This window comes from Symphalangus syndactylus, chromosome 10 (assembly GCF_028878055.3).
Source record: "Symphalangus syndactylus isolate Jambi chromosome 10, NHGRI_mSymSyn1-v2.1_pri, whole genome shotgun sequence".
NCBI lineage: Eukaryota > Metazoa > Chordata > Mammalia > Primates > Hylobatidae > Symphalangus > Symphalangus syndactylus.
The window spans coordinates 133,883,918-133,909,799 of NC_072432.2; the positions used below are offsets into that span (position 1 = coordinate 133,883,918).

The 25,882-nt window shown below is 51.2% G+C and overlaps 1 protein-coding gene and 1 non-coding gene across 2 annotated transcripts in view; one reads left to right on the top strand and one right to left on the bottom strand.

Annotated features, from left to right (window-relative positions):
* SFRP1 (secreted frizzled related protein 1) overlaps nucleotides 1-24,119 on the bottom strand; it is a 47,734-nt gene extending 23,615 nt beyond the window's left edge. Inside the window, exons 1-2 of the mRNA XM_055296036.2 lie at nucleotides 23,261-24,119; nucleotides 18,128-18,205 (exon numbers count right to left, since the gene is read on the bottom strand). Coding sequence (XP_055152011.1) covers nucleotides 18,128-18,205; nucleotides 23,261-23,804 — 622 coding nt within the window. The 5' untranslated portion in view covers nucleotides 23,805-24,119. The remainder of the gene's footprint in view (nucleotides 1-18,127; nucleotides 18,206-23,260) is intronic.
* On the top strand, nucleotides 12,713-12,819 carry LOC129492366 (U6 spliceosomal RNA). The gene has a single exon (XR_008660827.2). It is a non-coding gene; the product is annotated as a U6 spliceosomal RNA (small nuclear RNA).
* Nucleotides 24,120-25,882: the final 1,763 nt, after the last annotated feature.

A 25,882-nucleotide genomic window follows, 5' to 3' on the forward strand; every position in this document is an offset into this window, starting at 1 on the left:
TGCCAGGGAGTGCCCCTGCCATGTCTCCTTTGAAGAGCATTCTGGGGTGAGGCGGGGACCTAGGACAGACAGGTGCTCAGTTAGCTTGAGCAGGATGGCGGCTCCACCGGATGGGATGGCCAGGCTCAGGCTAGGGGCGGGGGTGCCAATGATCCCTCCCAGCCGCCTCGGAAGTGGCCACCCTTTGGTGTCCTATGCGGAGTTTTGGGGTATGGGTCCCCAGGAACTCTCAGGCTGAGGGTTCCACGGGAGGAACAGGTAACGTTTCCACTCCAACGCAGGGTCCTCATTCTATGGAACCAGGCCGGGGGAGAGGGTGGGTGGGTAAAGCAGAAGCACAGTTTCCAGCCGGCCCAGACCCGATTCCTGGCATCACCCCACCTCCAAAGAGCATCAGGAATGGGGACAGGGATGGGGACGATGAGCCCAAGAGAGAGAAACACTCTGTGTTCCTCCCTGGGCTTGCCTGTTCCCGACTTCGAGTAATCATCCAAAACAAGGAAACCTGCCAGGAGATACATTAAGTCTGTAAGCGAAGAAGGCTCCAGGCAAAGAGCTGTCAGTCACAGGGAAAACCCAACACAATACATGGATTCTACTCCTGTTCCGAGGCAGGGGCGGTTCCCGCCCAACCTTCCCACCACCTCCCCCGCCGCACACACACAGGGACACAACTGTGAAGGCAAAAAAGGATTTGTTTTTCAAAGTCACCAGGAAAATCGACACCAAGGGAGGCAGAGGGAGTGTAGGGCCAGTGGCTCCTCCTTGGATGAAGGAAGCGGGGCAGGGGGAGGGGGTTCAGCCCTGGGCCTGGACTTCATTCCACGTCCATGGGGCCTCCTTGCTGGCAACTGCGGGTCCGTTCCCAAAGAGTCACGGCCACTAGAATGCTCCAGGCCATCTGGCCTTCCTCCCCAAGACACGCAACATGGAACGACTCCAGGATTCCGTCTTTACACACCCTGGCGTCATCCCTTTCTTCACTGAAGAGGGGTCCACGCACGAGGTCGGGGGCAGCTAGGAACTCATTTCAAGGGTGGGATTCGTACACTGCTGGTGACCTAAAGAGATGGGGGCCCTAGCTGGCTCCTCCACCTTCCTCAGAAAGATCATCTTACATCTCCACCAGAAGGAAGGTTCACCCACCAACACAGCCAACTTCTGGGGAGAAGCCACTGGCCAGAAAGCACACAGTGAGTGCCCCAAGCGTGGCATCTGAAGGGCTGAAAAAGAGTCCTGTGGGTCATGCCTCTGGCTTCCTGCCCGGTGCAGGCCTCCAGGTATCGCAGCTAAGAGGCCGCCAGGTCTCTGAATAACGTCTACAGTGGGACCCTACCACGGAACAAGGCAGCCCGCCCCTCTGCTGAACAAGGTTTCATTTCCCCAAGCCCAGTTTCTCGGTGCCACACAGGAGTCTTCCCTTTGCTGGACTGCACAGCCTTGGCCCTCACATCTGTTTTCTTCCTGACACCTGCAGTCCTAAAAGGCGGACATCCTGAAACACACGGGCTTGTCCATTTGAAGGGGTAATATAGGGAAGAGAATGGCCAGGCCCCGGGAAAGTGGGAAATGCCTAGGAATGACAGGCGTGCCAGCTTGTTTTCTCTCACCTCACAGCTCCTCTTACACAAAATCTCTGCCATCGGCCGCCATGGCCGAAGCGATGCTGAGTGCTCATTCTAAATGCTGGCGTTGGCTCAGAGGAACGTCATGGAGAGTGGGTAAGAGCACCAGGTCATGTGCCACTGCAGGCTGGTGGCCCCGATGCATCCATCCCACCTGCACCAGGGCCTGCGGTGGGCTCTGTTCCCTCTTTGGGGATGAGCCTGGCTCTACATCTCAAGCCTGGATTTTTCAAGCATCCTTTCTGATTTGATGCTTTTGATCTCTGGGTCTTCAGCTCATGTTTGCTCTCCCTGTGAGTCCACAGAGAAGGCAAGGGGATAGGTCGGTGTGTATTATAATAACCTCTTAAGTTCTTTTTAAGCTCCTCTGAGAAATACATTACCATTACTATCCTGGCTTCAATTTGGTATATCTATAAAATGCATTCACCTGTTATGGTTTAAGGAAAGTGCAGCATGTGTCACAAATGCTTTGAGGAAAGGGACCACAGGGGATGCTGACAGCCTCCACATAAACAGGAAGCCCTTCCAGGGATGCCACATGGAGCTGTGAGAGAGCAGCTGGGACTTGCCGCCACGGGGTGAATGACAAGTTAGAGGAGAACTGCACTTTGTATGCTGGACATGGTAGCTCATGCCTATAGGCAGGAGGATAACTTGAGGACAGGAGTTCAAGAACAGCCTGGGCCACATAGTGAGACCCCGTTTCTATAAAAAATAAAATAAAAATTTGGCCAGGCACAGTGGCTCATGCCTGTAATCTCAGCACTTTGGGAGGCCGAGGCAGGCGGATCATCTGAGGTCAGGAGTTCAAGACCAGCCTGGCCAACGTAGCGAAACCCTGTCTCTACTAAAAATACAAAAATTATGTGTGGTGGGACATGCGTGTAATCCCAGCTACTCAAGAGGCTAAGGCAGAGAATCACTTGAACCCAGGAGGCAGAGGTTGCAGTGAGCCAAAATTGTGCCATTGCACTCCAGCCTGGATGACAGAGTGAGACTCCATCTCCAAAAAAATAAAATAAAATAAAAATAAAAATAAAAATTAGCTAGGTGTGATGGTATGCACCTGTAGTCCCTGTACTTGGGAGACTGAGGCAGAAGGATCGCTTGAGCCCAGGAGTTCGAGGCTGCACTGAGCCGTGATGGTGCCACCGCAGTCCAGCCTGGGCAACAGAGACCCTGTCCAAAAAAAAAAACAAAAACTACACGGCACTTTGTAGTTTCCAGGACTCTTCCAGACACTCTCATGTCTACACACCAGCTCTGTGGGGGATGCATGATGGCCATCATTCGGCAAATGAGAAAACTGTGGTTCCAAGCACTGCCCTTGGCCAAAGCCATGTGACTAGTAAATTGTGGGGCAGGAATGAAAACTCAGTTCTGAGTTTTAGAAAGTAACTGCTTCCAAACTGCTTCCCCATAGCAGGCTCTCTCCTACCCTATGCAGTGGAAGGGGCTCCTATGCCATCCATCTCCGGGTTTCTGAGAACAGAAGGGAAGAAGCAGCAGCTCAGAGACACGTTCAGGAGAGGGGCTGAAAACGCAGGGACCAGCCCAAGAAGATGGCGCCGGGGCCACGACGTCCAGCAGTGCCCAGCCCTGGTCAGAGACCACTGATCCACAGTTTATGCAATGCACTGCCGTTTGCAGTGGTCCTAAGCCCTCCAATGCACCCCCAACTCAACCCTTCAATGAATGTGTCCAACTCAGTTTTTATCTCCTCCACCCTCTCAGGCACATAGAGGCTTCCCTTCCCCATGCACCCAAGGTGAAGGCCAGTGTTCCCAGGGGCCTTGCCTGGGGAGCAGGAGGTGCCAACCAAGATATTACACCTAGAGAGCAAGTCACAGAGTTTTTGCCACAGACCAAAACCACCTAACTGCAGAGCTGGAGGAGACTCACAGATCACCTATGGTGACCCCTTCAACTCGCTTAAGGAAACAAGCTCAGAGATTTGAACTGACTGGCCAAAGTCACAAACAGTTCAGTAGCAGTGCAGAAATTAGATGCCAGGACTCCAGAATCTGTGCTATTTTTTTCTTACTCCGTATTTTATCTTCTAATGCAGAAGTCTTTGTTTTTGTTTTTTAACAGGTGGGTAAACTGACCCACCGAGTGCTTCAGTGACTTGTGGGCGCTGACACAGTAGGTGGTAGAACCAGGCGCTGGGCTCACGCCTATACAACTCCTGAGGCTACACGTGTTCTTTCCAATGCACTCTTTAAATCCCAGGGATTACAGCACCGCCTTTATGCCAATCCCTGCTAACCACTGGAATCTTCTAAGGAAGTGACTCCTGCCCAGAGAACCAGCAGTTCTAAATGGACTTGCTGCAAACACTGAAACCTAAACAAAAGAGGTCTATTTGGCACTCAAAGTAATAAACAAAATACCAAGACCATAGGAGTGTTCCCCAAACCTACAAAGATGGCACTCAGTTTGTATAATGGCATCAATGGAGAGAAATCCCTCCTGGGCTTCTCAGAAGCTCTTCTGAAGGATGGTGGATTAGCAGCATGCTCTAGACAGTGTCTCTCTCAAGTGCTGGGGGAGGAAGTGAGCCTCGGGCCTCACCAGTGGAGACCAAGTCCCTGGGAAGGCCAGGCCAGCTGGAAAAGGCAGCTGCGCAACACAGCCAGGCTCACCAGGCAGATGTGCTATGCACACACAGACAGACACGCAGGAGGGCACATGTACACAGCTCATCACACCACACACTACCCACATCTGTCCACACCCACACCTCACAGACTGACCCATACACAGGCAAACACAGACACAAACACACATGTGTGCACAGCAGGTGGCCCCTTGTGTCCCCCAACTACACATAGGCATCGACAGACACCCATATCTCACAGATATAACCCCACGTGCACAGAGGCACAAACACACAAACCACACACGCACCTCCCCTTGTCTCTTATTGTCACTGCAGCCTCTCCTGCCTCCCTCTTTCAGGGAAGCTGCAGATACCTGGGCTAACCCAGCCCTGCAGGCCCTCACAAATGCCATTCCCAGTGCGATGCTTTGGGGCTGGCTCCGGAGGCACTGTTCCTGCTGCCCCTGGTCAATAACAAGGTCTGGAGAGAAAAGTCAGGGCCATTTATGACGGATCCTAATGACAACTGCTCTTGGTAATGGCCAGCTCTGCGGTGACCCAAGTATGAGTTGATTACAGGCTCTGGCTCCTGCTCTGCACACGCAGAACACAAGTGTCCCGGGGTCACTGACCGCAGCAGATGGCCCCTTCCCTGGCGGCCAGGACAGCTGCGCTGACCTCACCAGCCACCTCCCGAGGGCTCCTTCAAGTGGGTGGCCCTGAGCAGGCCCAGACCCAACAGTCACCACCCTGAGCCCTCTCATAAGGGATGCAGCTCCAGGGCTCCTCCCTCCCTCCCACCTTCACTCAAAGACTTCCTGTCCAAAACGTCTCACCACTGATGTCTGCAGTTCTGCCATTAGGACTTCATTATTTGATTAATGAGGTCTTCCTCTTCTCCTCCTCTTCCTCCCATTTTTTTTTTCTTTTTGAGATGCAGTCTCGTTCTGTCACCCAAGCTGGAGTGCAGTGGCACGATCTCAGCTCACTGCAAGCTCCACCTCCCAGGTTCACACCATTCTCCTGCCTCAGCCTCCTGAGTAGCTGGGACTACAGGTGCCCACCACCAGGCCCCGCTATTTTTTTTTTTTATAGTTTTAGTGGAGACGGGGTTTCACCATGTTAGCCAGGATGGTCTCGATCTCCGGACCTCGTGATCTGCCCACCTCAGCCTCCCAAAGTGCTGGGATTACAGGCGTGAGTCACCGCGACCGGCCTTTTTTGAGGTCTTCTTTAAAGATATGAGACAATCATGTTTTAAAATAGGTCCCCAGTGTCTCTGTGTTACCAACAAGGCCAAATCTCCATTCTGTAAGAAAGCAGTCAGGTTGCTGCACAAGCTGGCTTTTGCCTGTTTTGTCATCATTTCTAGATACTCACCACCACACCCTGATAAGCTAGCTAACAACAAAGAGATTCGCCACTCCCCAATGCAGCGTCACAGCTCCTGGTCTGATCTCCGCTGGGATTATCTTCCTAGGCCCACCTTTGCTGCCTGACAAATGCCTACCAGCTCCACGGAGGATAGCAGAGGGTCTCTCATCTCTGCAGCTCCCCTTGACCATTTCCTTGGAGAGCAGCTCCCTTCTGTATGCTCCCATGGCTCCCAGCTCTTCTCTATCACGAGCATCTCTGCATCCCCTGACGTCCTCTAGATGGTAAGGCATGGTAGAGCAGAACCACTTCCCAATCACACCCCATGACCATTTTCTGGACACTCACCAGCGCGGAGCCCAACACACATACCACGCAGTCAGCCTTGACTGGGTCTCTGACATTAACATGAAATTAGGTTAATCCAGGCATTTCCTCCCCGAGGCAGGAAACACCATGAGGGGCAGCACAAAGGCACTGTGATCCAGGACTGGAGCACGGACAGAGGCACCTTGGAGAAGCCTGTGACAAACCCAAAGCTCTGTCTCAAACAGGCCCCAGGAGTGGGGACAGCGAGGTACCCTAGTGTGGCCAGGGTCCCCCCAGTACAGACGCCTTCACCCTCTCCTCCAAAACTCACCAGCTCCTATCTGGCCAGCCCGAGGCTCACTGCAGGGCTTCTCACTCTTAATACAACTTCGAAAACAACACACCCCAGGCAGAATTAAACCTCTAAAAACTTCTGCTCCTGGACTCAGGTGTGCAGGTAAGAGCTATCTATGGCCAACAGAGTTTTCACCTTCCTTACCCAGGGCTTAACTCGGGTTCAGAGCACTTGGAGGCAGGAGACGGCTACAGAATTCTTTGCAGCGAAGACCCCATAGCAGCCCTTTTTGGGGTTGATTATTGATATGGTTAGGCTTTATGTACCCACCCAAATCTCTCCTTGAACTGTAATCCCCAGGTGTTGAGGAAGAGACCTGGTGGGAGGTGACTGGATCATAGGGGCAGTTTCCCCCATGATGTTCTCACGATAGTGAGTGAGTTCCCACAAGAGCTGATGGTTTTATAAGGGGATCTTCCCCCTTCACTTCCTTCACACACTCTCACCTGCCACCATGTAAGACGTGCCTGCTTCCTCTTATGCCATGACTGTAAGTTTCCTGAGGTCTCCCCAGCCATGTGGACCTGTGAGTCAATTAAACCTCTTTTCTTTATAAAGTATCCAGTCTTGTGTAGTATCTTTATAGCAGTGTGAGAACAAACTAATACAATTATGGAGATTCCCTCTTCCCAGGCCCTGGGAAGAAATGATATCAACACTTCTGTCTACACAGCTAAAATCTCTCTGGATGTTGATTCTAGTCAACAGATGTGGTATAGACTAAGCAGGCCTCAGTAAAAGCCCAACAACTGTTGAACTATCTCTGCAAGAGTGCACGCCTTCTGCAGGTGGTTAGATTTTCAAAAGAAAACACATGCACAAACACACATCATGAGCCTGTTTTTAAATGAATGTGTGTTAAGAGTAAAGACCTGGCCGGGCGCGGTGGCTCACGCTTGTAATCCCAGCACTTTGGGAGGCCGAGGCGGGCGGATCACGAGGTCAGGAGATCGAGACCACAGTGAAACCCCGTCTCTACTAAAAATACAAAAAATTAGCCGGGCGTGGTGGCGGGCGCCTGTAGTCCCAGCTACTCGGAGAGGCTGAGGCAGGAGAATGGCGTGAACCCGGGAGGCGGAGCTTGCAGTGAGCCGAGATTGCGCCACTGCACTCCAGCCTGGGCGACAGAGCGAGACTCCATCTCAAAAAACAAAAGAGTAAAGACCCTGTAACCGGAGAGGCTGGGTGCCGGCTGGCATTTGGCACTGTGCAGATATCTCAGCTCTTAGTGCCTCTACATCTCAGAACAAAGGTCGGGACTCCTTCTAGCCAGCCCTGCATCCTGTGAGTGGAAGCAGCGGCTGCAGGGGTTAGGTGGAGGTGAAAGGCTGCTCTCAAGACTCAAGTCTTGGCTGTGCACTTCTCAGCACCTTCCTTGCCCAGGGCTGACAACAAGTACTTACCTGACTGAACTCCTTTCCCTCGCAGCTATGCACTCCCTGGGTGTCATATCTGACTCAGGCCCATGGCCACAACCACATGAGGGACCCCTGAAACACATGGGCCATTCATTCCAACTGCTGCACCACAAGAACAGGTACAGCCTTGCTGGGACCTCGTCACCCTTTGAGCTGGGTACACAGAAAGCTGCGAATTGGAAGGAGCAGCTCCCCCTCCCGTACCTTGATCCAGCCTTTGAGTCCTCACGCTGCGGGCCAGGGCTAAGCAGAACATAGAATGCGAAGCAAGTTGTTATAACTGACAAATGATAAACCAACATTCTCCTCTGTATTTATTTACCAGCTTAGATTTCGTCAACTGAAGAATTACTACTTGTTTTGAGTCATTAATCCCTTTGCCTCATCTCCTGACACCAGGAATGCCCTCCTCTACTTTCTCCATTAATCTTCAGCCTGACAGTTAGATCCTCGTCTTCTCCAGGCAACTTCCCTGAATTTCTCCAGGCCCCACCAAAGACCCCTCCCTCCTTCAGGCCTGAGCGCTAGAACTACACACAAAGGCATCTAAGTTACCAAAGAGCAGAGACAAAACAGCATGGCAAAGGCCTGTCTCGCCCACCAGATTCTTGGGGGTTTTGTGGGGGGGATTGTTTTTGTTATTGTTTCTGTTTTGAGACAAGGTGTCGCCCCGTCTCAGACCCAGGCTGGAGTGCAGCCTCGACCTCGCGGGCTCAAACGCACATCCCATCAAGTAGCTGGGACCACAATGTGCCACCACATCTGGCTTTTTTTTTTTTTTTTTTTTTGTAGAGACAGGGTCTTGAACTCCTGGGCTCAAGCAATCTTCCTGCCTCAGCCTCCCAAAGCACTGGGATTACAGGCATGAACCACCATACTTGGCCACCAGATTCTTAAATGTGTCGAGGGCAGGAACAGGGTCCTCCATATGGGACTGAGACCAAAGGAAAAGTGGAAGGCGCCCAGGCTGTCTATGAGCCTGAGAGGTGAGCACAGCGGGCTGGCACAGCCGCCCTATGGAGTACAGCAGGAGGGAATGCGCTCTCCAGGCACCAGCTGCCCTCAGGGTTTAAAGTGTTTATCCAGGCTCATTTCTAGCTCTGGTACCACCGACATATAGTTGGGGATTTCCTTCAGCCATAAGCCATTCCCCAAAGCTGAATGCATCCGTTGCGGAAGACACCGGTGTGAAATAATTTTCAAAGAGCTCACAAAGAGAAGAGAACACATCTGAGGTAGTCCCAAAAGGAAATGTCCTGCGGAGAAAGCTGATGGAAGGGCTAGAGAAAACAAGAGAGAGAAAATCCCCCTCATAATCCTGCCTGAATGAGAAAGAACATCATTTAGTGAAGCTGGTTTCTCATTTTCTCCCCACTGCCAAAGTACTATTTTGGCATCTCTTTACAACTCACAGACATCCTTTCAGAATTTGTAAATGATTTCCCTTAACTCCTGCCCTACAGAAAATACCTCCTTTATGCCTCCAAATAGCTGCAAGCCAGTAAGCATCTATTACCCGCACATCAATCCCTAAGAGCTGTCAAGTAGCCTCAGCTCTCGTGCTTACAGCCCCCAAACCTAACAGATCAACACCTTTACATTCAACACTCAAGCATGTATATCGAAGCTCTGCACATGCACCGAGATCCCAACCCCAAAAGCCCACACAGACACAAATGTCACCTTCTCTCAGGAGTCCCCAGTTCCTGCTCCTGCCCCTTTGAGAAGTTGGGATGAGAAGGACCCAGAGTGCAGCATGAGTTATGAGAGCTACGCACAATCGTCTTTAAACTCAGCCCTGCAGGAAGAGCCCCAAGGCTAGTGTGACATGGAAACTCCAGCATCTGGAGCTGGCTGGGACTGTAAGAACAAGCAGTTTATAATCCAGCAGTCTCCCTGAAAAAACCACTATCGACAATCACTACAGGCCGGTGCAGTGGCTCACGCCTGGAATCCCAGCACTTTGGGAGGCCAAGGAGGGTGGATCACGAGGTCAGGAGTTCGAGACCGGCCTGGCCAACATGGTGAAACCCCCATCTCTACTAAAAATACAAAAATTATCCAGGCGTGGTGGTGTGTGCCTGTAATCCCAGCTACTCAGGAGGCTGAGGCAGGGGAACTGCTTGAACCCAGGAGGCAGAGGTTGCAGTGAGCCGAGATCACGTGACTGCACTCCAGCCTGGGCGACAGAGAGAGACTCCGTCTCAAAAAAAAGAAAAAAAAAATAGCCGATCGTGGTGGTGAGCACCTATAATCCCAGGTACTCAGGAGGCTGAGGCAGAAAAATTGCTTGAACCCAGTAGGCAGAGGTTGCAATGAGCCGAGATCACACCACTGCACACCAGCCTCGGCGACAAGAGCAAGAGGCTGTCTCAAAAAAAAAAAAAAAAAAAAAAATTCACTACGGTACCTTCCTTGGAAAGACCTGGAAGGATTTATTTCATCTCATCCCCATCATCACCATTCATGTGTCCATCCACCCTCTCACTTAAATATGCGCTGCGGCACTCACAGAACTTGACTTATCTAATTCCCAAATGGGTCTCTCACAGCCATCCACTAGCAAAGCCAGAGACACTGGGGGAGTATCTGCAGCATTTTTTTTTTTGCCACTGTCATTAACACTCAGCAGAATCCAGAACATGACTTCACCCCCTACCACCATGACCTGGCCCCAGCTCCCAAATCAATCAATACGTCCAGCCCCCTGCCAATGTGGTTCAACAAATGTCTATTTTCAAAGAAACCTAAGCTGGCAGCTTCTGGTTCACTTTCCTCATAACTCATCACCAACTATTTGTGGGATGTGGAGGGCAACCGTCCTGAGCCTGCCCCCTCTGAATTAGGAAGTCCCCGGGTGCCAGCAGTAAGAGGCACTCAAACCCAGGGAGGCTCACGCTACAGAGTTGCCTCCTGCACACACTGATGATGGGGCAAGTCCCTCTTCTTGGTCACCCAGCCAGACAGACTGCAGTGCCAGGTCCTCTGGGCACAGTGGGAGTGACAAGCACTAGCGGCAGGCCAGACCCCATACAGCAAAGCTGTAGTTCAAATATGTATTGTATGTGTCTGGCTTTCACACGGAGTTTGCAACCTGCCAGTTAGTAGTGTTTACCTTGGTAAAAATTCACGGGAAATCTTAGTCTGAGAGGCCCAGAGTTTATTTTACTGCCAGATAAACAACTTTCTTTGATAAATCATCCGTGTGACAGTGTTCCTGAAAGACTAAACAAAGATTTCAAGCACAATCTATAGGCCTTTGAGAAGCCTTCCAAAGTGAAGGCATGTTTAATTGGCCGCCCTAAGGTCGGGGCAGGGCAATGGTCTGACATTTCTTTGGCCATTTGTTCTTCTGAAAAAAAAAAAAAAAAAAAAAAAAAAAAAAAAAAAAAAACCGGATTGGGGCTTCCAGCACATTTCTGCAAAACTGGATGAAACTTACCAATATTTAAACGTTTATTCGCATTATAATGAATAGCCTATTTTTGGTTAAAGGAAGTGAATATCACAAGGCAGGTGTTGGGGTTGGGGTAGGGGAACGGAAAAGTGCCCCAGAGATATCTGGAGATAAACGGAGGACAAAGTGAAGTAAAACAGCACAAAGGGGCTCTGAAGTCCCTCAAACATAGGCCCTGCTAAATTAGAAGAAGAACGTGTTAGGTAGAGTGTTTCTAAAAAACACACAAATGAAAACTTCAGTGGTCCTATCCTGGAACACCAGGCAGTCACCGCTCCCACATTCAGCCCTCATCACTGTCTGGAGGCTTCCAGGTTTACACTTACATAAGGATGCCATCTCACTAAAACCCAGATCTCCTGACTTCTAGTTAGGGTTTGGCTTTCCGAGGGGGAGTTGTTTGTTATTGTTATTGTGAATTACGGCACCTCGAAGCTGCATAAAGCAGTTCTCTTTGTGGGTTTTGTTTTGTTTTTGAGACAGAGTTTCACTCTATCGCCCAGGCTGGAGTGCGGCAGCGCAATCTCAGCTCACTGCAACCTTGGCCTCTAGGTTCAAGCGATTCTCCTGCCTCAGCCTCTGAAGTAGCTGGGATTACAGGAGTCTGCCACCATGCCCGGCTAATTTTTGTATTTTTAGTAGAGATGGGGTTTCGCCATTTTGGCCAGGCTGGTCTTGAACTTCTGACCTCAGGTCATCCACCCACCTCAGCCTCCCAAAGTGCTGGGATTACAGGTGTAAGCCACCGTGCCCAGCAGCCTAAAGCTTTTAAAGGTCTTCCAAATGGGTTTTTTAAAAGACTTCTTCAGTTTAATCCTCCGTTAACCAGAGAATTAACTAGCATATTCCATTCTTCTCCCTAAAAAACTTTCCCCCCAACAAGCTGATTTCATTAGTGCTAGAACTTTCCTTCCTAGGCTGAATGTCATCCTAAAATAATTTTTTCCAATAAGAAGACATAATAATTACAGATTGAATAGCCACCATATTCCAGGAACTGTCCACACTTGATTAAATCCAATTCTCCCAACACAGTCATGTAGGAATTCTCATCCATAGTTTGCTGATGAGGAGCCAGGCTCAGGGAGGTTAAGAGACTTTCTGGTGGTTGCTTAGCTTATAGGGTAGGGATTTAATCCAAGTCTGTCTGGCCCAGAGCCTGTGTTCTTTCCATTCTGCTACACTGCCGGCTTTCCCGCCAAGAAGGGAGCCAATGATTGCTGAGCTCCTTCTGTGTGCTGGGCACAGACATCAGTCCATTTAAATTCTACAAACCCTAAAGGTAAAGGAGCACCTGATGCCCCTGCCCAGGAAGCTCCTCAACTACCGTCCTGCATGATGGGTGTGAGAGGATGGGAAGGAGCAGGGGTGTGCAATCTGGCCTGGATGCCAGGGAAGTGCTGCTGGGCAGTAACAGGGATCCAGGTAGAGTGCTCTTGGGTCACTGAATGCCTAACTCCTTTATTTTTTTGTCTTATTTCCTTCAGTCAATAACGTGAGGGCACGGACTGGCTGATCTTTGAGGTCCTATCCAACTCAACACAGCTTTACAATGGCAAAGTGGTACAGGGGCTTACTTCAGTAGCACACATGGTAAAACTGGAACAATACAGGGAAGATTCACATGGCCACCGTGCAAGGATAACACGTGAGTTCATGAAGTGTTCCGTATTTTTAAAGAATAAGATACAGTCTTCAGTAGCACAGCTAGGCAATTATAGTTAACAATAATTTATTGTATATTTCAAATTAACTAGAAGAGTAGATTTGGAACATTTCCAACACAAAGATCAGTGTTTCAGGTGGCAGATATCCCAATTACTCAATTTTTTTTTTTTTTGAGACAGAGTCTTGCTCTGTTGCCCAGGCAGGAGTACAATGGTGTGATCATGGCCCACTGTAGCCTCAAATTCCTGGGTTCAAGCAATCCTCCCACCGCAGCCTCCCAAGTAGCTGGGACTACAGGTGCATGCCACCATGCCCAGTTAATATTTAATTTTTAATGGGGATGGGGTTTCACTATGTTGCCTGAGGTCTTGAGGCTGGTCTCAAACTCCTGACCTCAAGCCATCCTCCTGCCTCACCCTCCCAAAGCACTGAGATTACAGATGTGAGACAGCATGCCCAGCCCCAATTACCCAGGTTTGATCATTACACATTGGATGCTTTTATCAAAATATCAAACATACCCCATAAATATGTGCAACTATTTTGTATCCATTTAAAGAATTTTAAGTGGTACAGGTGAGCAACGCAGCACCCAAAGAAATGGGCAGTTCCCATGAGCTGTGAACAGCCCCCTCATCCCACTCATCCCTTGCCCCTCTTTCTCTACCTACCTCCAGAAAAGCTTCAGAAAATAAGGGTGAACTTATTTCTCCATGTTCACCATGTTTAATTGGCTGCCCAGTTAAACTCCCCTTCTCTCCACTCCCCTTCTTATGAGAGTTTATAGTCATATCCAAAGATGAGGACATGATGCATAACAACATAAGCCAGATGCAAAAGGGCAAACACTGGCTCGGCCTCCGTCTCTTCACTGCCTACCCATCCCCTACCCTCCACCTCCCATGCACAAGAAGGCTGCTCAGAAAGAGACACAGGCTCTCAGCTGGGACTCACACCTCTAGTGCACTGAGCAATGGGCCAATCTCAGGTTTTTATGCACATAAAACATCCTAACAATTAGCTCCATTTTGTGCAGATCTGTGGATAGGATATGTATCTTCAGTAACAATAAAACCCAGTTGTTTTCCACCTATCAATTCCACCCCCAGGGTAACAATTCCTTCCATGTCTAATTTTACTTTGACTGAATGAGATTCTGGATGTTGGGGCTTCTTTTAAACATGTATACATGTATATGCTCAGTCACCCAAAACAGAGCATGGAGTTTTCCTTGAACTTAATACACAAGTTGCCAACATCCACCTTGAAAAGAGCCTTCTCCTTTATAAAAAAAAAAAAAAAAGTCCATCATGCCTGTAATCCCAGCATTTTGGGAGGCCAAGGTAGGGGAATCACTTGAGGTCAGGAGTTCAAGACCAGCCTGGCCAACATGGTGAAACCTCATCTCTACTAAAAATACAAAAAATAGCCAGGTGTGGTGGTGGGCACCTGTAGTCCCAGCTACTTGGGAGGCTGAGGCAGAAGAATCACTTGAGCTGAGATCATGCCACTGTGCTCCAGCAGGGGTCGAGCAAGACTCAGTCTAAAAAAAAAAAAAAAATTCCAACATCCACGTCCCGCATCCCCTGTCATTCATACACTCAGCTGACAAACTTTGATTTTATGCCTACCATGTATAAGACACTGTGCCAGGGACTATTTGAGTGCAAATAGGCCTTACTTTATTCATTCCAAGATACAGATTTTCTGCACATTTCTGCAAGAAGTATGGTTTTTTTGTTTTTTGTTTTGTCAGTAGTGCAAACTGAACAGTGTGTCTCACAATTAACAGGCATCTCCCACCAGGTAAAACATGGCATCAGATAGAGAGCCTGCTCTCAGGCAGCCTGCAGGTGCTGCAGTGACTGTGCTAGCAGCCAGTTTGCTTCAACTTTGGGAGGAAACCCAAGGTTTAGTTTGGAAAGGCTGAGCCTACTTTCTGCAAGAACTCAAACTGCCCATCAGAGTAAAACACTGTCTCCCAAACAGCAGCACAGTCAAGACACCTTGAAAGAAGTTGGAGGCAGAGTGAGAACAGATTAGTGGAGGTACGGACGTGCAGGAAACTGAAAATCTTTCTACTAGGAAATACTCCCTAATGCTAACTGTGAAAGCTGATGTTCTTTTCCTTCCTATTTGACTAACCTTAGTGTTGCACAGTACAGCTTTTCTCTTTATGAGGAAATATATAAATGGAAAAAAGGAAAGTTTCTAGAGGCAAAGAAATCCTTTCCATAGAGAGAAAATACTGGGCTGAAGAAATTGCCACCTGAACTCTCAAAGCTCAAAACACTGAAGAAAGCAGTACAAGTGGAAGCTCTGAACTCTCCTAGCAGAAGTATATCACCATGCAAATTTCCCCCAGGAAAGCTTACGGGTGTTTACAGATACTACAGAAGAAGCTAGAGAAAGTGGCCAGAGGCAGGAATTAACCTCACCACAATTATAAATAAATCAGATCCTCATATCCCTGGGATAAACCAACCCAAAGGGAAGACGGCTGTGGGTGCTGAGCTGTTAACAGCAGGATGATTAGTGTGGCGGCTTGCAAATACTATATTAGGCTATTTAAGAGGCAAGAGTGGCACCCTGTTGTCACAGAGCAGGAAAAGCAGAGAGAGAACAAAAAGCAGAGCCCTGCAAGCTGATGGAAGCCAGCAGGCAGGCTGGTCGCCATGTTCAATGCGGTGACTTTGCCCGTCTAAGTCTTGGCTCCCACATCCGCTGCTTGATCCAGGCTGATGAGCTGCATTCCTGAGCATCAGCACACAAGCTTTTCTGCTCATGTTTTTTTCCTGTTGGGGAAAATATGTGCCCTGAACTGAGGGGGTACAGTGCAGGGCTGGAGACACGAGTGACTAAGCAGATCTGCCAAGGGGTTAAAGCGCACTGCATGCCGAGAAGGTCAGGGGTCAGACTTGCCCAGCTCCACAGGGGCTGCTGGAGACCACAGATGCAGTGGCAGGGGGACGAGGGTGCTGCTTACCCAGGGAAATGCACCCCTTGTTCCCGGAGCTCACAGAGAGCCTTCCAGCAACCTGATGTCTTCCCACTGGGGATGTCAGGGCCACTTAATGCAAAGTTTGATCCCTGGAGGAGGGAGTCAAGCATTCTCTTTCTTCTCTGCTGTGTGTCAGCTTGCATTGTTCAATTTCTTTGTTTCCTAACTGAATCCCATCAGTGTGGCTGACTGCCTCACTTACTTGAAGTGAGCTGAGCTAGGAAACACGTTTCTCGACAAGGCTGCATTCTCTGAGGTGCTAAGAAGGGCAGAGCTAAGCTCAGCCCCTGCAGAGAGAGAGAGAAAAAAAAATCCCTATATATTGTTTTATGAGAACATTACAGACAAAAAAACAAAAAGGTTTCTCCTGCAACCAGCTCAAAGAAGCCTGCCATACACCATACGCACACTAAGGAGGTCAGCGCCTCCGTGGCGGAGGCCAGCGGCTGTGCATCGACTCTTAAGTGAGGAGGGCAGGTGGCAGAGTGTAAAATGACTCCAGTTGGGAAAGTCAAATTCCATCTTTATCAAATAAGAGGACTGGATAAGATGACCTCTGAGGTCCAGGAGGAACCCAAAAGTTCTGTGAACCCAAGAAGAAAATATTGTCAGGGCTAAAGGAATCCAATCCCAAACAGCTAATCACTCAGATTCCACAAACCCTGATTGGCTATCGACATGAGATCCTCCGTCCTCTTCTGTGTACAGAACGCTGGCTGATTTGGCAGGTGCCTGCTGCCATGGGAAGAAGATGTCCATCCCAGATGAGTTACCTGAGTGCCCTCTAGACCCCTGCCCTGAACCTTAAGGTCAACCTTGCCAGATTCAAATTCTTTCCCAAGGCTTGCCTCTTCAGCCTATGTGGTAAAGGGTCTGAATCCTCCAACTTCTTTTTTAAAAAATAATACTCATGTACTACATTTATTTACAGGAAGAGTTCCACCCTCAATCTGTACCTATAGAACTCAGAAAGCATTAGGTATACAGGGAATCCTCACTGACGAATTTGAGTTAATGCAGAAACAGACAAGTAACTCACACTGCTGCATCACAGAGAACACATCAATCTTCCCCATGCATGGAAATAGGATACGCGCTCTCCAGTTTAGCTCTGGTGGCCATCTACATCCAGCTTCCATCTTCATCCACAATTGCAATACCCTGAGAATGACCCTGTCGTGAGGCATGATGCCCTCCGACTTGCATGTGTCCTCCCACTTGTGTGCAGCTTACTTTGACGGGGCTCTTTGCGGGAACAAGACCCTTCCGTGTACTTTACCATGTTCGATTAATGAAAACATGGACTGGGATGCCTCCGAATGGACTCACATCACCTATCTTTACAGTTTTCCAGATAAGAATTCTGTAAGAAATCCGATCTCAGGGACACAAGGCAGGAATTATGAGAAACACATTGTTCAGCATCACGCTGATCCTTCTGAAAGTGTGGCTTGGCTGGAGCCACTTCTCTGCATCCATGTCAGATAGAGGCGAGAGAGAGGGAGCTAGCCCTCCAAAGGGGTGCCGTTTACGTTGACTTTTCTCAGAGGAGAGACTCTCAGGGTGTGGTGAATTCAGGTCTTCTGCAGGTCAGACTATAACAGACCATCCCTGAAAGGCCCCAAGGTCCCTGCCATCTCCCCCACCTCCCCCTGGCCCCCACCAGCTCCTCCTCCTCCTGGAGCTGCGAGTGCTGGTTCAGAATTCTCTTTCGATGGAGAGTGACTTGGGAAGGAGAGAGAAAAACCACACTACTGTGGGGATGTCCATTTTCTTTGCCTCACAGAACCTGATGAGGACCCCCCTCCGCTGAATCCCCTAAGCACTGAAATCTCCCCTTCTTGGGAAGGCACCCGGAGGTCAGCCATTTAAATCCTGGACAGAGTCATGCTGACACCTAGGGGTAGACGTTTAAAAAAAAAAAAAAAGAGCCAGTCCAGAAAAACCGGGCCCAACCAGACACGGGAGCAGGTGGCAACTTGTACCTCCTGCAGCTTCCAAGAAGGAGCTGCTGTCCTTCCCTGCTACTCTCAACCTGTCCCCAAATCAGCCTCCCTGCATGCCTAGAGAAAATCCCCAAAAATCTGTCCAGCGATCCCCCACAAAGTAGGGCAAAGTATGGCCTTCATAAAAACTGGCCGGTTCTGGACCCTGTCTAGTCTCCCATCTGCCTGAAAAAAAGCAGCCATTTGGAGAGGAATGAGGTAGAGAATGTGGAAAGCTGCAATGAGATACACCAGCAGGGCCTCCGTCCGGCAGGGACACCGACCAGGAAGTTCCAAACCTTCCAGAGGCAGCTAGAGACGCTTTCTTACCAAACTCGCTGGCGCAGAGATGTTCAATGATGGCCTCGGATTTCAATTCGTTGTCACAGGGAGGACACACCGTTGTGCCTGGGAAAGGAAGTAGGGAGAAACGGAACTGTAAGTTACAGAGCAGGAAGGAAGCAGCCCCTGGGGAAAAGATCGGCCCTGGGTCCAGGTTGAAAGTGGCTAAAGGTCTTCTGGAACATCTGAAGGGGACCTGAGAATTGAAAACAAGAAGCCTTGAGCCCGGGGTCTACAACCAGAGCAGGCGCAGGTTTCTCGAAACATTTTGGCCCAGAGCTGCTAAATGTGACACAGTTATTTAAGCCAGCATGACCTGAGGCTGGGTGGGGGCAGGTCACGTGAATGATGACTTGTGGGGCGCTGTGAGTGCTGGGAAAAGCTTGCTTACAAACCCACAGAGATCTCTTCCCGGTGTTTGTTTCCCATCCTCTCCCTTCTCCTTTCAATACCATCCTCCAATTCCTGCCCCCTTCCCATTTCCACACTCCCAGCTAGCCTGCTGATCCCTCTGACCAGGTCTCCAGCAGCCAAGAGAGAAAGAAACTCAGCCAGACTCACAAACTCCAGCCCTCGGCCCCTGAACACCTCCTCTCCAAAAGGGCCACCGCAGCAGGAGGCCAGGGCAGGCAGGCGGGGTGGGGCACTAACAGGCGCTGCCAAATGGGAAGACAGGGCTGGATAGGAAGGGGCCCTTCAGAGGCTCTTTCCTGGGCAACTGTGAAGTGCTTTGAAGAGGAGGTGTGTGGGGGCAGACGTGCATAACACTGGGAGGCAGCTCCACTGCCTGGGAGGAGATGTCTGAGGCCAGGGCAGAAGCCTCCTCCAAGCCAATATACTGCTGAAGTCAGAAGATCCAGTGGAGGTAAAGGACCCCCGCTTCCCAGGACAGAGGGAGAGCGGGACGGCCCTTTCCTCCAAGGGCTGAAGTGGCTTATAATCATTGTCATCACCTTCACCTATCAAGCAGCCTGGAGCTTATCGACTGTCTAGGAAAACATCATGAGCACATTCTAGGGACACCCCACCCCCGGGCACAGCGCAGGAGGCCAAGCCAGGCTGGAGCTGAGGAGCACAGGAAAGTCACCCCCGACCCTGCACTCGGGGAGAGCAGGTGGGGCTTGGTGTGCTTGGAGCCCACTGCCCTTCGCCCTCCTCCACCATGGCTTCTGTGGCAGCATCTCCCTCCCCATCAGCCCCCCTATGCCTCAGACATTGAAACAGGAAAAGGCTCCCTAAGTGGAAGAGAAGAGGGGACCTGCAGAGCACCCCCAGTTCAAGGCTGCCCTCAGGACACAGGTGGCCCATAGACCACTCCCCGCTTCCAAGCAGGGTCCCTGCAGGGCCCAGCAGAGACCCCATCCTTAGTTTTTATTGACACATTCCTCTCCCACCTTTACTCTGCACCCAGGAGCAAACACCTTCCAGATTCTCAGTGCAGTTAAGAACCACGCTCCCAGCAGGCAATGGCATGACTGTCCTTAGCCTAGATGCTGGAAATTTGCTTTGCACCCAGAACTTGAGACTGGGTTCTAGAGGTGGTAATTCTCACAAAGGAGACAGCTTACCACAAATTTTGCATTATGGTTTTTGCTTCCACGTGGGGAAAAGGAAGTGTGACAATATGGAAAGGACCAGGTTACTTGCACAAGGAGAGTGAACTGTGCTTTTGGGTTTGCCTTGTTTAGGTTATTTTGAAAAAGGAAAAGTGGGAGTTACACAAACACACATTGCAACGTTCTGTGAATACAATCTTGACCAAATAGTGAAGTCAGGGTGATCCAAATATAAAGGGCACATCTCTGCCGGCTCCACACACTCACTTTATCTCCTCTGGACACCTGAAGTTCGCCTGAACCAACTGGCCAAGGAGGGCTCTGCACTTCTCAGGGACATTTTCCTCAGTCCCGTCAATTACGTTTGGACTTCAGTGCCTCTCAGAATGGCAGGAGCTCATTGGGGTGGGCTCTGTGTGTTTTTACCACGGCTTTCCCCTATCTCGGCTTTTCTAACGGCTGCCTCTGGAGCAGCCTGATCCAGAGAGAGAAAGAGAAATGTGTGATGTGGTATTAACCTGCGCCTCACTGGTGCGTCTTGGGGCTCTACAGGCTGCCTCTGCAGGAAAAATCCACCCAGTCATCCTTCTGAGAGGTGGAACTAAATCGCGGTTTTCAGGTGTATTTAAAATAATGTTTAAAGCAAATGAACAAAAAAAGCAAAGGTTTTGTGTTTATTAATATTTAAGGGTGTGTGGAGGAGACGGCCCAACAGCTGAATCAGGATTAAGTGATATTTGTAATATATCAATCCACACACGCACAAGTGCTTTCTCAGTCTCTCTCTCTCTCTCTCTCCTCTCTTTCCCTCTCTCACACACAACTCCCACAATCTTCCCTGGCCAGTTCCTGGGGGGACAAAAAGGGAGCCCTAAGGAAGTCTTTCTGGGGAACAGAGGGCTCTGTGGGCTGATTAAATGCACAACATGCCCAAGCAACAACAAAATCAAACCCAATGTGCTGGCTCATACAACTTCAACCAGTAAAACCAGGCAGAGAGGGAAGCAACAATGCATCAGCCTGGGAGTTCACAGTTCTAATGGAAGTGCCAAATTTAGAAATGACTTCCCTAGAAAAAGAGCAATTGCCTCTTCCTTAACAGGAGCTGCTATAGCTTGGGTATCAGCCTTTGCAGGGGAAAAATGTCAAGTCATTTCTCATTATCAGGTTTCTCCTTAATAACCCATGACCACGGAGAGCTGGCCAATACCCCAAAACTGAATATGCCCAAGTGTGTGAACAGAAACCAGTATGCAAAGATATGACACTGCTTTGAAAATGCATTTTAATTTTAAAGAATAAAAGCATAAAGAATAAACAAAAGAGTAGTGCATGCATACTTACTCTCATTGGAAAGTACCAGTTACTACCCCACAGCCACAAGCCATAAGGTTCTGAGATCAGTAGTCTGGTTTGTCTTGACCTGCCCCCTACACACCTACACACACACACACTCCCCACCCTCCCCTCCACAGGGACCTCACAGGAAATCACGCAGGGCTCCCTTACACCAGGGATTGCCGTCCTGGGGAGGGTGGTGTGCCATCTCAGGGCAGAGCCTCCCACCAAAACCCTGAGGGGAAAACCAGTCCCAAGCCCCACTCCCGACCGGCCCTCTCCCCACTTTTCTCTTTGTTCCTCAAAGACCTGTCTTGGGAGGGTGACTACCTGAGCGTTGCTGGGAGGAGTGGAGGAGAGTGAGGACGGTTCCAAGCCAGGCTTGAGAAGGGCGCCGACCAGTGGAACTGCAGCCAAGGGGCAAAAGGTGTCCGGAAGACAGCGATTATGGGGTTTCCCCATTCCATCACAGCCTTTTGGGGGCTGGAGTGTGGGACTGTTTCCTCTCTTCTGCAGGCAACCCGTCCAATGCCCCCATGTTCCCTGTGGACTGCAGCACCTTTTCCGCAGTCGATCCCCCTAAGGTGTCCACTCATGTCTGCAGACGGTCCCAGAAAGAGACCATCGGTAGCCATTGGGAATGGACTCCAGGTCAGGGCTGGGCACAGCCTCTCAGGGCAGGGCCGGGCTAATCCCTGCTGGCTGAGGAAGGGGAGAAGGAAATTCCCGCAGGCTGCAGGGGATGGGTGCACGCCAACAGAACACAAGGCGCTTTGTTTGCTCCAGGTAACTGCTCAGTTCTCGCTCGCAAAGTGCAGATGCATCCGCTACCCTCACTCCACTCCCACCACCAGAGTTGACCCTGAGAGCAGCGGTGCCCAGACCTGGCCACTGCGGGCAATCCGTGCCGTTCCCATCCAGCCATCCAACGTCAGTCACTGTGGACCTATCTCCACCCTCCCTAGAATAAGCGAAAGCATCCAAAATTTGGGGTAGCCCTTTCCCCAACCTGCCCGAATCCTCACTCTGAGAAGCCAGGTGACTGCACGTCCCTCTTTTAGCATCAATAACAGAGGTTAAAGACACTTTAAGGTGAGCTAAGTGTAGGCAGTCGTTCTCCCCCACCCTAAAGGCCCTCCTCAAAAAGCCCTCAGGAAGCCTGCGTCTGTGCTAAGCGCAGCTGGGGTACAGCTCCCCCATCCCTGACCCTCTCCACACATCAGAGCCTAAACTTCGCTTCTAAAGAATTCTGGGTTGAATTTACTTCTATGGAAGTCAGGCCTGTGATGTGTATATTTTATATTTATATTTATTTCATTTTATTTGACTTCCCAGGATTTTCTTTTCTTCCCCCTCAAGAACTGCTCTTTAAACATAAGGGGGTTCTGAGAGAAACCTCGGGCCGGTCCCTCAGGCTGTTAGGAAAGTCTCCAATTTGCAGAGCCGCTCTCCCCGGGAGGAGATGAACAATGAGCTAATTACATTTTTATCTTTCTAATGAGCTGAGGATTTGTGTAAATGAGAAAAGCGGGGGGTATGCTAGAGGGAGGGAGAAAAGACTTTCCAGCCCCAGACCGCCGAGGGCAGAGCTGGTACCTGGAAGGGGTGGAGAAACAGAAGTCCCCACGGTTCCTAAACTTTCTCAGCCAGTTCTGCAGCAATCCCAAGGCTACTTGACTGAATGACCAGTTGAAGGAAAGGGCTTGGTTTTATTTTTTAAATCTTTGTCGAACCTATGAAAAGAAACAAAAGCTGCTCCAAGCATTCTCTCGGCCTTTCTGAACTTTCTACGCTTTGGGTTTTTGTTTTTTCCTCCCGTCTCAGAGGTTAAAAACTTCGATAGGGACTCGGTGTTCTCCTAGAGGAGAGGGAAGCTCCCCTGTTATTTAAAGCGCAAGGCTTTGTTTCAGGTATGGGAAAGGCGAAGCTGGATCCCAGGAAGAGCGGCTCCGGGGACCACAGCGAGTCCCTGCGAGGCCGAGGCGCAGAGCCGCCGCTCCCGGGCCAGCCCCGCCGTGCACCTGGGTCGCGAGGGGCGCTGAGCGATACCTGGGACAGACCAGACGCGCTTAGGCATCACGTGCACAGCATGTGAGCAACCTCGGGCCGTCAGTCCCCAACACCGGGACCCAGCGGCGGGCAGGCGTAGGGTGACGCGGGTTCTCCCGCAGCCCCGGCCGGGGGGTGGAGGGGGCGGCTCGCGCACGTGGGAGGGGAGCAGCCTTACCTTGGGGCTTGGAGGCTTCGGTGGCATTGGGCGGTGTCATAGCGATGCAGACGTCCCCCTCGGGGAACTTGTCACACTTGAGCATCTCGGGCCAGTAGAAGCCGAAGAACTGCATGACCGGCTCGCACGAGTCGCGCACGGCCTCGCAGAGCCAGCGGCACGGGTAGATGGGCCGGTCCAGGCAGACTGGCGCGAAGAGCGAGCAGAGGAAGACCTGGGTGCCGGCGTGGCAGTTCTTGTTGAGCAGGGGCACCCAGCTGCTGGCCTGCTGCTTCACCTCCGCCATGGTCTCGTGCTCCAGCAGGTTGGGCAGCACCATCTTCTTGTAGCCCACGTTGTGGCACAGCCGCAGGTCCGCGGGGATGTCTACGCACTGCGGCGGCTTGGTGTAGAAGCGCCCGCTCTGATACGGGCCGATGTCCGACTGGAAGCTCACGTAGTCGTACTCGCTGGCCGAGCCCACGGCCAGGAGCGCCGCGCCCAGCGCCAGCAGCACGCCCGGGGCTGCCCCGCGGCGGCCCCCCACGCTGCGCCCGCTGCCCATGCCGGCTCTGCGCCCTGTTCTCCGCGACGTCGGGGCTGCCTCCGACGCCTCCCCGCGCGCGTCCCGCCGCAAACTTCCAGGGACCTCCGGGGACAAAAGGCGCCGTCCCCAGCGCTGCCCCGCTCCGCGGCCGCAAGCTGCTGCCCGGTCCTCCCCGGCCGGTGGCGGCCCTCGGCCTGCGGTCGGAGGCGGCGCGGGCGGGGAGGCGGCGCTGCGGGCTGGGTGCGCCCCGGCTCCGGGAGGCGCGGCGAGCAGGAGGGCGCGGGGCTCCGAGCGCGCGACACCGACTCCAGAGGCTGCAGGGCTGGAGTGCGCGGGGCTCCTACGGCCGAGCCCTCGAAGCCGCCCCGCGCAGCCAATCAGCTCCCGGCGGGGCGAGCCGCACTCGTTACCACGTCCGTCACCGGCGCGGGAGCCAATCGCCTCCCTCGCGAGCGGGTTCGGTTTACTAGAACCAGACGCGGCTCAACACCCCTTAAAAAACAAAACCAAAAATACATAAATAAAAGGGGGAGGAGGAAAGAGACAAGGGGAAAAAAAGAGGGGGAATGGGTCGCTGCGTGGGGTGGAAAGAGACCAGGGCGGACGCTGTAATTAACTCGTATTGGCTTGCAGAGAAGCGGGGAGCCTGGATCACACTTGCAAACCCATGAAATTATGAAGACTTTTTTTTTTTCTTTGAGACAGAGTTTCGCTCTTGTTGCCTAAGCTGGAGTGCAATGGCGCTATCTCCGCTCACTGCAACCTCCGCCTCCCGGGTTCAAGCGATTCTCCTGCCTCAGCCTCCCGAGTAGCTGGGATTACAGCCGCGTGCCACCACGCCCCCGCTAATTTTTTGTATTTTTAGTAGAGACGGGGTTTCACCATGTTAGCCAGGCTGGTCTCGAACTCCTGACCTCAGGTGATGCTCCTGCCTTGGCCTCTCAAACTTTTTTTTTTCTTTTTCTTTACACTGCTTCCTAATTTCAACCAACAGACCTTTAGACTAAAGGCTCCTCTCCTCGGTTCTCTAGCTGCGGTGCAGACAGGTCGTTTCCCAACTAACTGGGGGTCAGGAAGGCTGAAGCGAGGGAGGTCTGCTTGTTAATCCCCAGTGGGCCTGGCTGGGCTCCCAGGAAGGCGAGGCGAAGGCGCAGTTGGAGCTGTTTGCTGTGAGCAGCACCTCTCCAGGTGGGGCCGCCCATGGTGGCCCTCAACACTGGGGCAGTGGGTGGACTTTGCCCGGTGTGGCGGCGGGAAGAGCTGCTAGCAATGGTTTTAGCTCTGGGAGGACACTTTTAAAAATACATATATATATATACATTTAAATAGAAAGACCCTACTCAAGTCCTAGCCCAGGCGACAGCACATCTGCGTGTTTGTGGTGTGGAAAGCCAAAAACATTAAAAACACATGTGCACTTATCAGCGTGGCTGGTGTAAATACCAAGTCCATCACTCAGGCGCACATGCCAAGGTCAGACCCAGTCCAGGAACTTCAAGTTAAAACCAAGGGTCCCCACTAGGGCAGACGCCAAGAGGACGGTATCAGCAGAACAGCTCGGCCCCCAGGAACAGAAGTCTCTCTGCCACCTTCTACCTCGAATTCCTGAGAATTCTTCGTAGGTTTCAAACATTCCCCTGAGAGGGAGGGTTAAGCTCTGGAGAGCTGGGAGTGAGACCCGGACTATCCCGGGACAGAAGACCACAGCAAATAGTTCATGAAGTTCCTGGAGTCTCCACACCTTCTGTCCCTAAGTGCGGGTGGAGAGAGGCTGATATGTTCATAGCCCAGTCTGAGCGCACACCCCATGTGGCAAAGGGGTCACAGATCTTAACGCTCCACAGAGACACCGTAGGAGGCGCTGCCTTGCCGGCCAGCTTGTTTGTAAAGCTCTAGGGAGCTTGCTTTGGACTCTGCAGACCTAATTTCTTGATGGACAGATTCCAAGTGAAATGACTAGAGTTTGTGAAGAAGCAGGGCTGTTTTCTTAAAGCAATCGTGCCCGTACAGACACAGTGATTCCACGGTGCACACAGGAGGCTTCTGCAAATGGATGACTTCTCTGCCATTTCGTGTCCAATGGAAGATGCCTTGAC